We start from the raw sequence: 13750 nt of genomic DNA, 5'->3' as shown, positions 1-13750 counted from the left end.
ATTCCTGCTCTCCCCCGTAGCCTACGGTCAGAGCTGATCCAGAAGAGTAAGCTCAGTTTTAGAAGTCCTGATGCCTTGGTAACTTCTGAAAAGAAGATGAGGGCTTGAATTTATTTTAATAATCATTTCCTGGGTGAGGCCCAAGGCAGCAGTCTCTCCTCCCAGGAGCTGTGGTGATTGTGGCCAAGGAAAAGCAGGAACCTCTCCTAATTTATATTCTGTGATGCAAAACTCTTCTGAAGGACATTTCTCTCTGGAAGAGGATAGCCATGGTTTTTTTCAAGAGGTCACATTCCTCCTCACCAGTGCTGTTGATTTGCAGACCTCTCAGGTATTATTTTTGTAATAAGAATTTATTATTACAAAATTATAATATAATTATAACATATTCACTTGGATGCGGTGTCATTTTGGGCAGGAAAATTGTGAAATGGGACAAGAAAGGGTTTTCTCTTATTCTTCCACTCTCTCTTGAATTTAAAAAGTTGTACACATTCCAATTTTTTTTATTTGTTGCTTCAGACTGCCCTAATTAGTGGTTAATTACTTTAAACAGCCAGAAAGAAAATGGCAACAGGACAGACAGCACATCTTTCCCAGTCTGGTGCCAGGGTACAAACCGTGGTAATATTTTCATACTGATTACTTGAGAGATGAATTGCCAGCAGTGGCTTTTGGACACGCAGTCTAGTGACACTTCAGCAGAAAATAAAACCTCAAAGGATGCTTCCCATCCTTGTTTTGCATTAATTGTGTTGCCTCTCTTTTTTTTTTTTAAAAAAAATAAAGCACCTGGGCAATTTCTTTAAGGCAGACAGGTAACCAAACCATCAATAACTTGTCTGGTTTTCATTACATCCTGCCTAAGCAAAATGAAAAATGACACCCTGCAAATAGCTTTTTGAAGTTTGACTCCACAGTGCAGCATTCATCTTGGTTCTCAAAGACAATGGCAGAAGATGGCTCTACTTCATTGGAGCACCCGAAATAACTGTCGTGTCAACTTGCTTTAATCCATTTGCTGCAAAAAGAGAACTAAAATGAACCAGGAAATCACTTCATTCGCTGGTCAGAGGTCTTGGAAAGCAGTCTGCCTAGTCTTGATGGCCTCGTGTTCATTCATGTTTCCCCAGCAGAAACTGGTTTTAGCTGTGTGTTGTTCTGGAAGATCACAGGGTGTTTTAACATAAGCTCATCGTGGCCGTGGGTCTGTCAGCTCAACACTAAACACTTGTAGTTCATGTGTGCTACTGCTAAAAAACACTGATTTATGTCATCAGAAATCCACTGGGGAAAAGCAGGAGTAGGTCACCAACTTCTCCTTACTTCTTAAGGACAGTGACATGGATCTGTTTTGTTTTCTTCCTATGTATCTGGCAGAGATAATAAATCCTCTTGCTTCTGTGGTTCAAGATACCTATCATATGCTTGTGTGCATACCCCTGGAAATGGTCTCTCCACAAGCTTTGGCTGTCCATCTGTTTCATTTTAGCAGCTTTCTGGTGACTGAATCTCTCTTCAGCCCTGGTAGTAAATCAACAAGTCCATTCGTGCTCTGTCTTTTCCCTCTGTTCTTGAGCAAATGTTTGTAGCAAAAGGTTATCTGAGGAGGGTTAGGAAGTTGTCAAGAATGCAGATTCAGCGTGGGTTTATTTGGTATGTGTAAAGTAGTTCAGCTGATTCCCTAAAATTTGCAAGTTCATTTATCTGCTCCTGCAGGGCTAGGAAATGATCCCCTGTAGCCAGCCACAAACTGTTGTGGAGCATCCCTGAGATGCCGACGACTGTAACCTCCAAGTTTCAGCTGATGTTCCAGAAATGAGATGCTCTCTCCTACCTTGACACAGCCTCCTGTAACAGCAGCAATCTGTTCCTATTTTCCCAGCAGATTATTTTCAGCGTGGTGGTGTTGTAGTATTGAGGGATACACGTGTAGGACATCATTGCTGCTGCTGGGACGAGCTCGTGACCGCAGCCCAGACGTGGTTTGACTCAACTCACCGTGCTGCTGTGACCCAAGGGATCTAGAGAGGTCCATGGGACCAGAAGTTTCACCTTGGGGTGTGGGTGTTAATTCTGAAAGTAGAGCCCTGTGTGCAGAAGCAGGCACGAGGAGAGGATGAAGCATCCAGAGCACCCCATCTCAGAGACACCAGAGCCCAGTAAAACACATCCCACGTTTCCCCATCCTTAACCCAACCCCTGACTCTTGCTGCACGCTGCTAGCAGCTGCTGCTTTTCCTGCTTGAGGGGTCTCATCTGCATGATTATTCAGCTCATCTCCAGGTACCACACATTCTCCCTCCCTCTCTGCAAAGAGGCCCTGGGAAGGAGGGAGCTGCTCCGGCAGCGGCAGGATCTGGCTCCCAGGTTTCCCTCCGGTGGGAGCCCAGGCTGCAGCCAAGGCTTTCAGAAATAAATGCCTCTAATTAGTCTCCTAAATGCCATTTGAAATTGATGTCTGCTTCGTACTTGTCCTCCCATTGAAGAAAAGAGGAGTGATGATTTCGGTAAGTCTGTAGGAAGGGAAAAAAATGATAGTCAAATATTTCTTCCCTCTGATATCTTCATGATGAAGAGCAAGGAGGTAATGATTTTACAGTTAGGGCCACAATTTAAGAAACACATGTTTAAAATCCAAGGAAGTAATTATATGTCTACGGGGGAAAAGGATTCCTAATGAACTTCTTAGACAACCTACCAGAGTCGGTGATATTTTTGATGATTATTTAAACATCACTTTTAAGTGATCTAAATGTGTCTTTGGGATCCTGCAAATCTATGTTAATGTCAATTACAAGTGAAGTGGGTAATTTATCGTTGTACTGAGGGCATTTTTTTGTTGAAACCAGAGGAAAAGATGTGCTATCTTTGAAAGCCTGTGCCTTTGGGCTTCTATTTGGGTGGTATCAGCTGGAACAAATAAGCTGAGAATGCATTTACTGCTTCTGCTCTAATCTCACGAATATTTCCAGAAATGGTTTGTGTCAGCAGCTGATGCACAGAAAATCTTGCACGGGTTTTTTTTTTGCTCGTAAGAGAATAATTTTTATGAGCTTCAGTGAAGTTCCCTCTAATGTTTTCCAAACCTCCAAAGAGTTTGCTGTACGTAGGGAGTGGTGGCTCGTCCTTATCGGGGAAGGAGTTACTGGGGAGAGTGGCTGGAGGCTGTGCTTCCAAATTTGATTCCTTGGATTGCCACTGTCCCTCTTCATAGACTGTGAGAAGTCACTTAATTCCATGCCTGTGGCTATAGTCACTGCCCTGGAAGAATGAGCACAGCAAGTATGTCACTGAACATGAGGTTGAGTGCAGCAGAGCCTCCACAGCACCTGCTGCTTTCAGCACGAGGTTCCCCTCACTTCTGAGTGCCAGAGGATGCTTTGTGGGGAGCAGCGTGTCTCTGGGCTGGTGATTGTGCATAAATGGATGGGTTTAGCTTTTCATGGAGGGGTTTCAGAGTGTGCTTTGCCTGTCCAGTGCCACCAGTGAGATCTGCTGCAGGGGAGAGGTGCTGGGGCTGCTGGTGTGGGTGTGGAGCATCCCTGTGTCCTTGTGGCTTTCGAGGTTTGTGGCAGTCGGTCCCCTTAGTCTGTAAAAATAAACTGTGAACTTGAAGAGCTGGGTCAAAAGGGCAGTTTCCCATTGGAGGTGGTCTTCATTTCCTAGGAAAATCAATGGAAAGTTGACTTTTTGCACCTTTGTGCCTGTCTACATTGGCAAAATCTTCCCATATAGCTCAAATTATCATTGCCTTGTGTCTGGGGAGTGAGAGCTGTAAAAAAGAGCTTCCCTTTGCTTTATTCACATCTGCTTCCTCAAATATTTATTCTCATGACGTGGTCTTTCTTACTCTATTTATTTTAATTTGGTGTGTAGTGAAAAGAGAGAAGCAAGGAATAGAAGGCAAAAGGTTTCTGTTGTTTGTGATTCACTCCAGCCTGCTGGTCTCCTCCTGGGTCCCTCACCGTGCTTGGGTTTGGTTTTCATTTGTTTCTTCCTATTATCAGCACCCCTTAAGAAAGACATTTCGTGGAGAATTCTTCTTAGATAACCTAGGGATGTTTTTATCTTTGAATTATGACTCTAGACACCTTTTAAGCAATTTCCATGAAGTCTGTAATAGCTGTAAATGCTCCCTGCTTTCCACCCCACTCCTTCAGGATGAGGTTTTGTCACTTCCAAGACTTGTCTTAAAAATTTACAGAGGAAAGGGAGGATGATGACAAAACACAGCTCTCGTGTTTATAGATGTTAATGTCGGCTGGGTGCAGGATTATTTATTTAGACTGCTCCATCAGTGCAGATAAACAATATGTTGAAAAAGAAAACTGTGGGAGAACTTAGGATGCCAGCTGCATGACTGGTTTAAGCTGATGTTGAGTTCAGTGAATTATGTTGTTTGATGTTGCCAAACAGGGCCCTGCCATTGTCTCAGAAATATTTATCTGAGCAAAGTATGTTCTTTTTTTTTTTTTCTCCTCTCTCTAAATCATTTTTACAGATTTTTATAATGTGAAAGAACTGCAATTTCTAATCTCACCTGTAATTCTTCATACTTAGCAAGCCTGCAAATGAAAAGCCTAAAATGAAAATGTGTTTACATACAAGAGTTCACATCCCTGGAAGAAGTGTTCTTAGTATTTTCTCAGAGATCATTATTGAGAATTAAGTAAGAAAAAAAAGTGTAGTACTCTGTATTTTTCCATGCAGCAAGGTAAGAGCAGCACCTAGGAAGACCTTCCAGAAGATTTGTTTTACCTATAATAGTCCAAGAACACAGAAAATGCCTAAATGAACCCAAATCCAGCACACCACAGAGGTCAAGCCAATTCACAGTTGCTGTAATTTGGGAGTAAACCTCCTGGTGTCCTTCTGTATCTCCAGCAAAGCTTGTGGGAAACGTTCTCCTGAACTCAACGCAACACGATTTTCCCTCGGTTTATTTTGAGCAAATATAGTTCTTACCTGAAAATTAATTACAGGGAGTTTGTTGTTAAGAGACCTGCCAGTTGTCATGGATAAGGACAGTTTTATCTTAACACCTGCTTTCACCAAGAGAAAGACATACACTAAATTAAGTGGGCTTTGACTGAGGCTCTAAATTAGCTCAGGCTTCTCTGTGAACCATGAAAAGACAAGTTATGGACAAATAAGTACTGAAACAGCTGTAGGGGGTTATCTAAATCAAAACTAGCAGGTCCTGGAGAAGTTTCAGATGCCTAGGAGGCTGATGTGCTGTGTGACTGTCCCCATCAGCTGTGACCTTAGACTGGTGACCAGATGGAACCCACTGCAATGATCCAACAGATTTCTTGTCCTGCATTTCACTTGGCTTTACCCTAACAGCTCTTGGACACAGACCCAAATTGTCCCATCCTTGCCCATGCTGCTGTCCTGACCACAGGGGTGGCTGTGCAGACGTGGCCCCTTCTACAGCCATTTTCAGAAACATCATGTGTAACAGGGCATGGGTGATGTCCAAGCCTGGAAAACCCTTTCCACTTAATGTGTTTTTTCTGAGTGGTTTTGGCCACTGTTGATGTAGGGTGGGAAGTCCCAGATGCTGTGAGAAGGTGCTGGGTAGGGGTTAGGATCAGGGCTCTCCCCTCACCCTCTCCTCCCTGCACTCCATCAAGGGTGTTGAGTGAAGCCCCAGGAAGCTGATTTTGACCTTGGTGGATACTTTAATCTGGATTAATGTTACAAAGCTGAAAGTGCTGACCTTGCTGTTAGTTATTTACACAATGGAGAGGCTGGAGTCACACAGGAAGGCAGCATCCCAGGGCCACAGGAGTTATTAGCTGTGGACCATGCTCCAAACCAGCCTATTCTTCAAGTGATGAGCAGGGACTCGTGAGCAGTGTCCCTGATTTCTGGGAGGGCTGTGCTCAGAGCTGTAAATCCTCCCTCTCAGCCAAACCTGTGAGTACTTCTAAATTTCACTCTGTTTTCCTGAAATAGCCTAATGGCAAATACTGCTTTTATGAGACCATTTTAATAATCCCAGGCTCTGCCTCATTGCACGGGAGGTGTTATTAAAAAGGTAATAAACTGCTACAAAGACATGTGATAGAAATAATTTGATAAATAATGCAATTGCCCGGAATCATTTACATTTGCAGCAGAGTTGTGGTATGAAGCAAAGTTGCTGTGAGGCTAAAAATTGCTGTGTAGATATTCCTGCCTATCAGCCAGGGGAAAAGGCTGAGCAAATAGACCCCTGAGATTGCAGTCTGGGCTGTCTGGTGCTTTTGCTTTCTCCCTCTGCTTCCAATCCCCTCCACCCGGGGAAGGCTCCGAAGGATGGACAATAGGCCATTCATCATGTCAGCTGAAATACACTGTTTTTCACAGGTACATTTAACCCAAATCCTCTCTCAGAAGACGGATTATCTCTTAGAAGAACTCTGGCACCGCAGTCTCTTTTCAATAGGCACGTCAACCCCTGCCACAAAGGCTGTACATGAAGGGATCAATGGTAGTTTTATCTCAAATTGCACTCAGTGTGTGTTTCTTCCAACTGACATTCATTTAAATGCTTGCTCTAAGACATCTTTTCTCCCTGTAATAGAAAAAAGGATTGGACAGCCTAAGCATTGTTTCCTGGAGAAAAAAAAAAATATAATAAAAATATTCACTTGGCTAAGCATGAAATATTTTGGATGGATGTGTTTAATCAACAGTGAAAGCAAGTATAGTTATGCTTGTATTTCAGAAATTAAAATGCTGGAACTATCAGATGAGAAGCAACGTGCCTTATTTCATTGCAGCAGTGCTAATAGAAGCCTTTGAGAAGAAAAAAGTCACTTTATAATTACAAGCACTTTGCTCCAAAGAAAGATTGGAGCTCTAATCTGCAGCCCTGTAGCTCTGCTCAGCTACGTGCCACGTCCCTCGGGGGGATCACGGGCACAGCACCTGCCACAGCTCTGCTTCTGCAGCCCATTCATGGCCCACGTGCTTCCCTCTGCTGAACAGAGTCGAGGGCAAGATGAGAAGAATCTATGGAGAGATACCTGCAGCATCATCTGTCTGCTGCAGATCTTCTGTCAGTCATGGGTGGACTTTGTGAGCTAGAAAATAATACGTGGTGAAAAGTTGAGTGCCTGGCTCTGCTCCTCATCCCTGCAGAGGGTTTCACCAGGTGACTGCAAGGTGAGGCAGAACAACCCCTGGCTCTGCAGTGTTGATGTATTTTGTTCCTGGACCCACACAGATTTGCTTTTCATGAAATAACAGAGCGAGGTGTTACGGTCGATGTAGGGCTGGGATTTTTAAGCAAACATTCTGTCAAAGCACAGGGTCAAAGCTGAGCAGCAGGTTGTGGGCATGTTTTGGTAGATGCAAGCCCTGCAGTCAGACACCCAAAGGTCAGATTTCCTCGGAGCTGAGCTGGAGGCAATTACTGATCCTCAGGTTTATGATGTGCTCGGGGAGTTTTGCCGTTTTCAGTCCTGGTTTCTATTCCAAATAAGGGCTTGATCTCATTTTCTGTAAGTCAGTGATAAAACTCTTACTGATCTCAACAGGACGTACTCTATCTCGAAATGCATATGTTACCAACTCAGAAATCTCTCTCTGCTCCTGGGAATCCTGCCCAGCAGTGGGGAATGCTGTGGTGAGCTGCAGGAAGCAGATCTGCCCTGGGCTCGGGCTGGCAGGTGAGGCAGTCTGCTGGTGGGGGACTTCACAGATGGACCATGAGCTGGAGAGGAACTGCTAAGAGATCAGACCACAATGACTGCTGTTTTTACTCATAGTGCTCCAGGCCTGCTTCACCTCCTCCATCCATCCTGGAGAAACTGAGCAAGTTAGTATTGCTGGACTGGTCCAGGCAGAGAGTTGTGCAGATCACAGAAAGGTTTGGGTGGGAAGGGACCTTTCAAGGTCATCCAGTCCAACCCCCCTGCAGGGAGCAGGGACATCCCCAGCTAGAGCAGGGTGCTCAGAGCCCCAACCTCCCCTGGGATGGTGCCAGGGAGGGGGCAGCGACCACCTCTCTGGGCAGCCTGGGCCAGGGGCTCAACACCCTCAGTGTACAACATCTCTTCCTTCTCTCTAGTCTAAATCTCCCTTGTTTACTTCAAAACCATCACCTCTTGTCCTGTTGCAGCAGACCCTGCTTAACAGTCTGTCCCCATCTTTGGGGACAAGTCCTGGAAGGCCAACAGAAGGTCTCCCTAGGGCCTTCTCTTCTCCAGGCTGCCCAAGCCCAACTCTCTCAGCCTGGCCTCCCAGCAGATGGTCTGAAGATCATCTTTGTGGCCTCCTCTGGCCCTGCTCCAGCAGGTTGGTGTCCTTGTTGTTGTGAGGACTCCAGAGCTGATGTGGTCACGATGCCAAGGTGGGTCCTTTCTGTGTAGCTGGGATGTCTTTGGGTAGCAGAGCTCTGTGCAGCTGTACCACATGCTTAGGTAGCTGTCATCCATCAAGATTTTCTCCTTCATGTACTTCTCAAGGTTCATACCAACCAAATAAAGACCCTTCTACTGCAGAGCTGTCCAAGGCAGTCCTCAGACCTGCAGCACCCACAAGAAGCTGCCCTGGGAACCATGTGCCTGTTGGGTTTGGAAGAGGCTTCTGTAGGGTCATGCAAAGTGTGCAGCTTCCAACTTCTTACTTTTGCTGCTGCAGAGGCAATTAAGAAAAAAACAAACATGGGGAAGGAAGGCTATGGAGGAATGTTTTCAGCATTTTTAAAGGTCCTTTGCCCCCAGAAGGATTTTGATCAAAATGCTGACAAGGTCAGCTCTTCCTGGGGTAGAACCCAAAGCTTTGGTTTAGAAAACAAAGAATCCTTTTATCTCCTAATTTCCACTGTGTCTCTGCTCTCTGTGGACCTGAAATCTCCAGCTGACAGCACAGACCAACAGATTCTCTCTTACCAGTGCTGTGTTTCAAATAGGTGACCTTTCTTTATATAACGATGCGAAACTCTCCTATCCTCTTATTTTTCACATAGATAATTTTATCTTCTTTGATTTTTCTCTGATGTCATTGACGACCATGAACCAGGTTCTCAGAGGAGCAGCTGCATTAACCTGTACAAGGAGAGAATGAGGTTTCCAGTTGTTGTTGCTGCTGTTGTGGTTAGCAGTGTCAGGGAACCCAGACACTCGCAGTCGATAGCAAGTCAGTAGCTCGTGGGTTGGAATTTGGAGTGGTTTGAAGAGGTGCACACTCAGCAACCAGCACTTTGTTCTGAAGTGATACACTTCTTGGAAGTGTGGCTTATTTTTATGTCTTCCTCAGCATCTTATCAGAAAACATTTTGGGGCTGTATGGAGAAGAAGAGAGCGTACCGAGCAGTGCTTCATTTAATTTGCACTTTGGGGCTGGAAAGAACTTTTTCACCCAAACTCCTAGAAGTGGTTGATGAAGGGCTGTTTGCTTTCCAGCCAATTAGCAGTTTGAGAACCCTCAGCGGCCTGAAATGAGCCTCTCAGTTAATGCAAATATGTCTGCAAAGGAAATTTGTGAATGAGCAGAATCAGTGCAAGTCCTTCCTAGGTTCTCAGCTAACTGTAACAAATTTCAAAGTGTTAAAAGAATTCCTTGTTAACTTCTAACACATTGGATTCGAATTAGAGGACAAAACCTTGGGTCTGGAAAAGCACCTTCAGCAAAAAGAGCCACGTAACCATAAGGCCTCCTCATCAATGAGTCACACTAAGGTTTTAATGGGCTGATTTATTTTTTTAGAAGTTCAGTTAAGTTGCACAATTCTGTGTTGGTTTAATGCTGGTTGTTTACAGGAGCGTGCAGGGAATTGTGTTGTTGGCAGATGAGAATTAAACCTGCCCAGGAACTCTCCAGGGAAGGATGCCAGTCCCACCTGAACTCTTTGCAGCATGTTAGCAGGGTGGAAGGATGCTCGTGTGCTCAGACTGGAAAGCCAACCAACCTTTCAGCTTAGAGATGGGAGGAATTAAAGACAGCACTGGCTCCTTGAGATGTGCCAGAGCTGGTGGTGGATTGACTGTCCTCATCCAGAGGTTGTCTCCAGGGCAACCCAGTTCATGTTAACTACAGACTAATTTTACCCTGGGAATAAAGACAGCTTAGAGGGAAAGCAGTAATACAAGAGACAGAAAGGCATTGGAATTTGAAATTAAAGCTGCCCTCAAACAGATACAATTAAAATGATCTATGGAACAGTTCGTCTAGTAAACAGGTTTCAACCACATGGCTAAAAATAAAATAGGAATAGAAATAAAAGCTCAACTGTCCAGAAATAGCTTAAACCATCTCTTTTTCCTGGATATTTTGGCATGGCAAAAACGCAGAGGGAGGGAGTGCAGAGCCTGGCGGGGCAGTGCTGGAGCAGGGTGGTCCTTCTTGAGCTGGAGCATATTGCTGAGCTGGTTCTGTCGTTTGGATTGATTTGAATTTTAATGCATGCCAAGGGCACCTTCAGCTTTCAGAAAGGCACTGTTGTTTCCCAAGCCCTGAAATTGATAACAGTAGTAAATAATTCCTTGGGAGCTCCTGGTGCTGCTGCTGCCCGGGCTCTTGTACCTGAGGCCAGCGTGGCAAGTCCTGTGCTCCAGTGCACATTTAATGTAATCCATGCATTGATTTGTGCCAACATAGTAGTGAAGATAAGAGACAAGTAGCTATATACTACTCTCTTCCAATTACTGAGCTGGAGCAACTGCTACAGAAGCAAATATATGGCACTGGACTCCTGCAAAAATAAATTACAGTGGTGAATGTTACTGACTGCAACAATTTGGAGACCTATAAGCCCGCTGAAAAACTTCTATTAATATCACTGCTACTGATGTGTGAAATATAACCTCTGTCCCTGGTCTCTGCCAGCTGGCCTGGGTGCTGCTGTGCTGCTGCAAGAACAGGCTGGGGGAGGGATGGAGGGATGGATGGGTGGATGGATGGATGGATGGATGGATGGGTGGATGTCTCTTTGCTGTGCGGGTACCCGAGCCTGGAGCAGCTGCCCAGAGAGGCTGTGGAGTCTCCTGCTCTGGAGATATCCCAACCCCACCTGGATGTGACCCTGGGCACCCTGCTGTGGGTGAGCTGCTGGAGCAGGGGGGTTGGACGAGATGATCTCCAGAGGTCCCTTCCAACCCCACCATTGTGTGATCCTGTGACGGAGGTTTGTTGGCTGCTGTCAGAGCATCTTGCACCACCTTCCTCCTGCTCCCTTGGCAGTGTCATCATAAAGACACTCAAACTGTCATGTTTTTTCAAAGCAGGTTGATGCCTGTGGACTGAGGAGCCTGTGTACACCCCTCAGGAGAACGTGGCATGCCCAAAGGCACCCACACTGGCTCCCTTAGGTGACACGAGGTCTCCTGGGGCTCGCTGCAGCCTTGCTCAGCCCGGTGGCTGCAGCTGCAGGAGCTTGGGGAGCCCCAGGGCTGCTGAGAGCAGATGTCCTTTGAGCCTGTGCTCGTGCTGATTCGTGTGGTCTGTCCCTGGAAGCCTTCTCAGGTGTGGAGTGGCATCTGAGCACTTCTGTGCTGCTGCAAGTGGTGTTTGCTCAGTGTCTGTCCTCCCAGTTCCTCAGTCCAGTTGTGCAGAGCTTGATTGGCATTAAGGATGTGAGAAGACTTCTCCATTTTCCTTCAAGTTAGTTAAACTGAGAAGAAATTGAGCAGGAGAAAGCAGGAATTAATACAAGATTTTCCATGCAGGGCTGGAAGTGGCTGAAGGGAGAAAGGAGGTTGCTGCAAGACACGGTACTGAGCAGGCAAACAAGTGTTTTGCTAAAAGAGGTGGTATTAAGCTGGGGGGAAAGTGTTTGTGGTTTTTTTTCCTGGACTCTCATTAGATTATTCCTTCACAGGGCTCAAGTCATTCATGTTTTGATGGGATTTACAAAGCAGGTTCAGGTTTTCTGTTTCCATTGACTGAGCAGAGCAGAATAAAATGGCAAAGGAGACAAAGCTCATTGTGAGAACAGAGCAAGCCTGGAGTGCAGCCCTCGTGCAAAAAGGGGGGCTGGGGATCACCCCAGGAGTTAAGGTGGAATCCCTCCCTGCTTCCTTCCCTCCAGGAGGTGGGTACCACCACAGATAACCACGCTGATGGACAGGGAGTATGGATGTGAGGAGGGGATGGACACAAAATAAGGGTTTGGGGCTTTTTAACCTGCAAGTAGACACATGGGCTGAGCTATGTTGCAGGCTGAGAGGTGGAGAGCGTGGAGGGGAAGTTTGGCAGCCTGGCTGAAAAGCCATCAGCCTTCTTGTAAAAAAGCAGCAGTGGAACATCTGCTTCAGTGCATCTGTTGGGAAGAAGCTGTTACCCTGCTCAGCAGGGAGCGTGGTGGTTCCAGGTGTGCCACACGTCCTAAGGGTTGTCACAGGGAGTGCTGGCTATCAGAGACACGTGTAAAACATGCACAAGCTGCTGGTGTGGTGAAGTTGCCCTCAAGTAAAGAGAGGGAAAAATCCTCTAAAGGATGCACTCAGTATTTATGAATGGTGTCCTGAGAGATTTTTCTCAGCTGAACTCTGTAACAGCCATGGACTGTCTGTTGTTCAAGCAGTCAATAATTAATGCAGGCTCAAAACAGCTTTATGTTGACTTAAGATAAAACTTCTGTGCCTGCTGTCATTCCAGAATTTCTGTTCTGGACGACGGGAGCCTCCGGATTGTCAACGTCACCAAATCTGATGCAGGGAGTTACACCTGCGTGGCCACAAACCACTTTGGGACAGCGAGCAGCACGGGCAGCCTGGTTGTGAAAGGTCAGTGCCATTTTTATTGTCTAGGATTGATCCTTCACCTTGGCATCCAGGAGATCCCGAGCAGCTCCACGTGTGCTGCACCTTTCCCCTTTGATGCTGGTGTGAGCGGAGCCCGGGTGGTGTCCTTTAAAAAACACATCTCATCTAGTTTAACTTCATTATTCTGGTTATTCCTAAATTTCTATTAGCTTTTTGAAAGCCTCCTGACCTCTGTAGGACATCTCATCTTGTTGCAGAACGATGCAAGAGTCTCACCCTTGCAATACAATGTCAGAATTTCTGAAAAGATGCACAAACTCTGGTTTCATTATGCTATTTCTTATCCAGGGCTGAATTTCTGCATTTCAGGAATTCCAAGTGTTTGTTATGTGTGTTGAGGATTTTTTCTGTCAAGTCTGTTTTTCTAGCGGTTTGACAAAAATAGTTAAAGTCATTATTTGATAAACAATGAGAGACACTGACAAATGTCTTCATTTTTGGCCTGTCCGACGCCTGATGAATGGTTATAGGCAGGGAATATATAGATTATTACACTTATAATCACTCTCCATTTCCTTCAGATCTGGGGAAAGGCCTGTATTGGACAACAAATCAGGAAAGATTGATTATAAAGCAATAAATCAATCACAGAGCTCTAATGCTGTCAGTTTTAATTCTCCCATACACTGGCACTGACAGATAGTATCTGGTTAGAGGCTCTCCCCATCAATTCTTTTTATGCTATATAGGGAATACTTTAAAATGTTCCAATGCAAGTTGTAATCTGGAGTTTTTACAGTCAGAACACAATTCAGCAAGTGATGTCTGGATCAGGCAAGTGCTGATCTGAGAACAGTTCTCCTCAGCTGCTGGCCACTGAAGAAGAGGCTTGACCCTGGTGATGCCTCAGCTTTATACTGAACATGCCATACATGGGGTGGAATCTCCCCCTGGTCAGTTTAGGTTCACCTCTCCTGGCTGCTCCTTCCAGCAGGTGCCACCTTTTACTCACTGCACCCTAACGTGGGGCACAAGATGTAGCAGTGACC

At 45.5% G+C, this 13750-nt stretch overlaps 1 protein-coding gene across 1 annotated transcript in view; it reads left to right on the top strand.

Annotated features, from left to right (window-relative positions):
• The window catches only part of LOC103779471 (contactin-4-like), a gene marked incomplete at its 3' end in the record, with an annotated part of 78528 nt that extends 65806 nt beyond the window's left edge, over positions 1 to 12722 (top strand). The window contains 1 exon segment of the mRNA XM_008947094.1: positions 12595 to 12722. Within this exon segment, the coding sequence (XP_008945342.1) occupies positions 12595 to 12722 (128 nt within the window).
• Positions 12723 to 13750: the final 1028 nt, after the last annotated feature.

The sequence above is a fragment of the Merops nubicus genome, unplaced genomic scaffold, assembly GCF_000691845.1.
Source record: "Merops nubicus isolate BGI_N331 unplaced genomic scaffold, ASM69184v1 scaffold1899, whole genome shotgun sequence".
Classification (NCBI taxonomy): domain Eukaryota; kingdom Metazoa; phylum Chordata; class Aves; order Coraciiformes; family Meropidae; genus Merops; species Merops nubicus.
The sequence above is the reverse complement of the archived record's forward strand: the minus strand, read 5'-3'. Positions and strand labels throughout refer to the sequence as shown.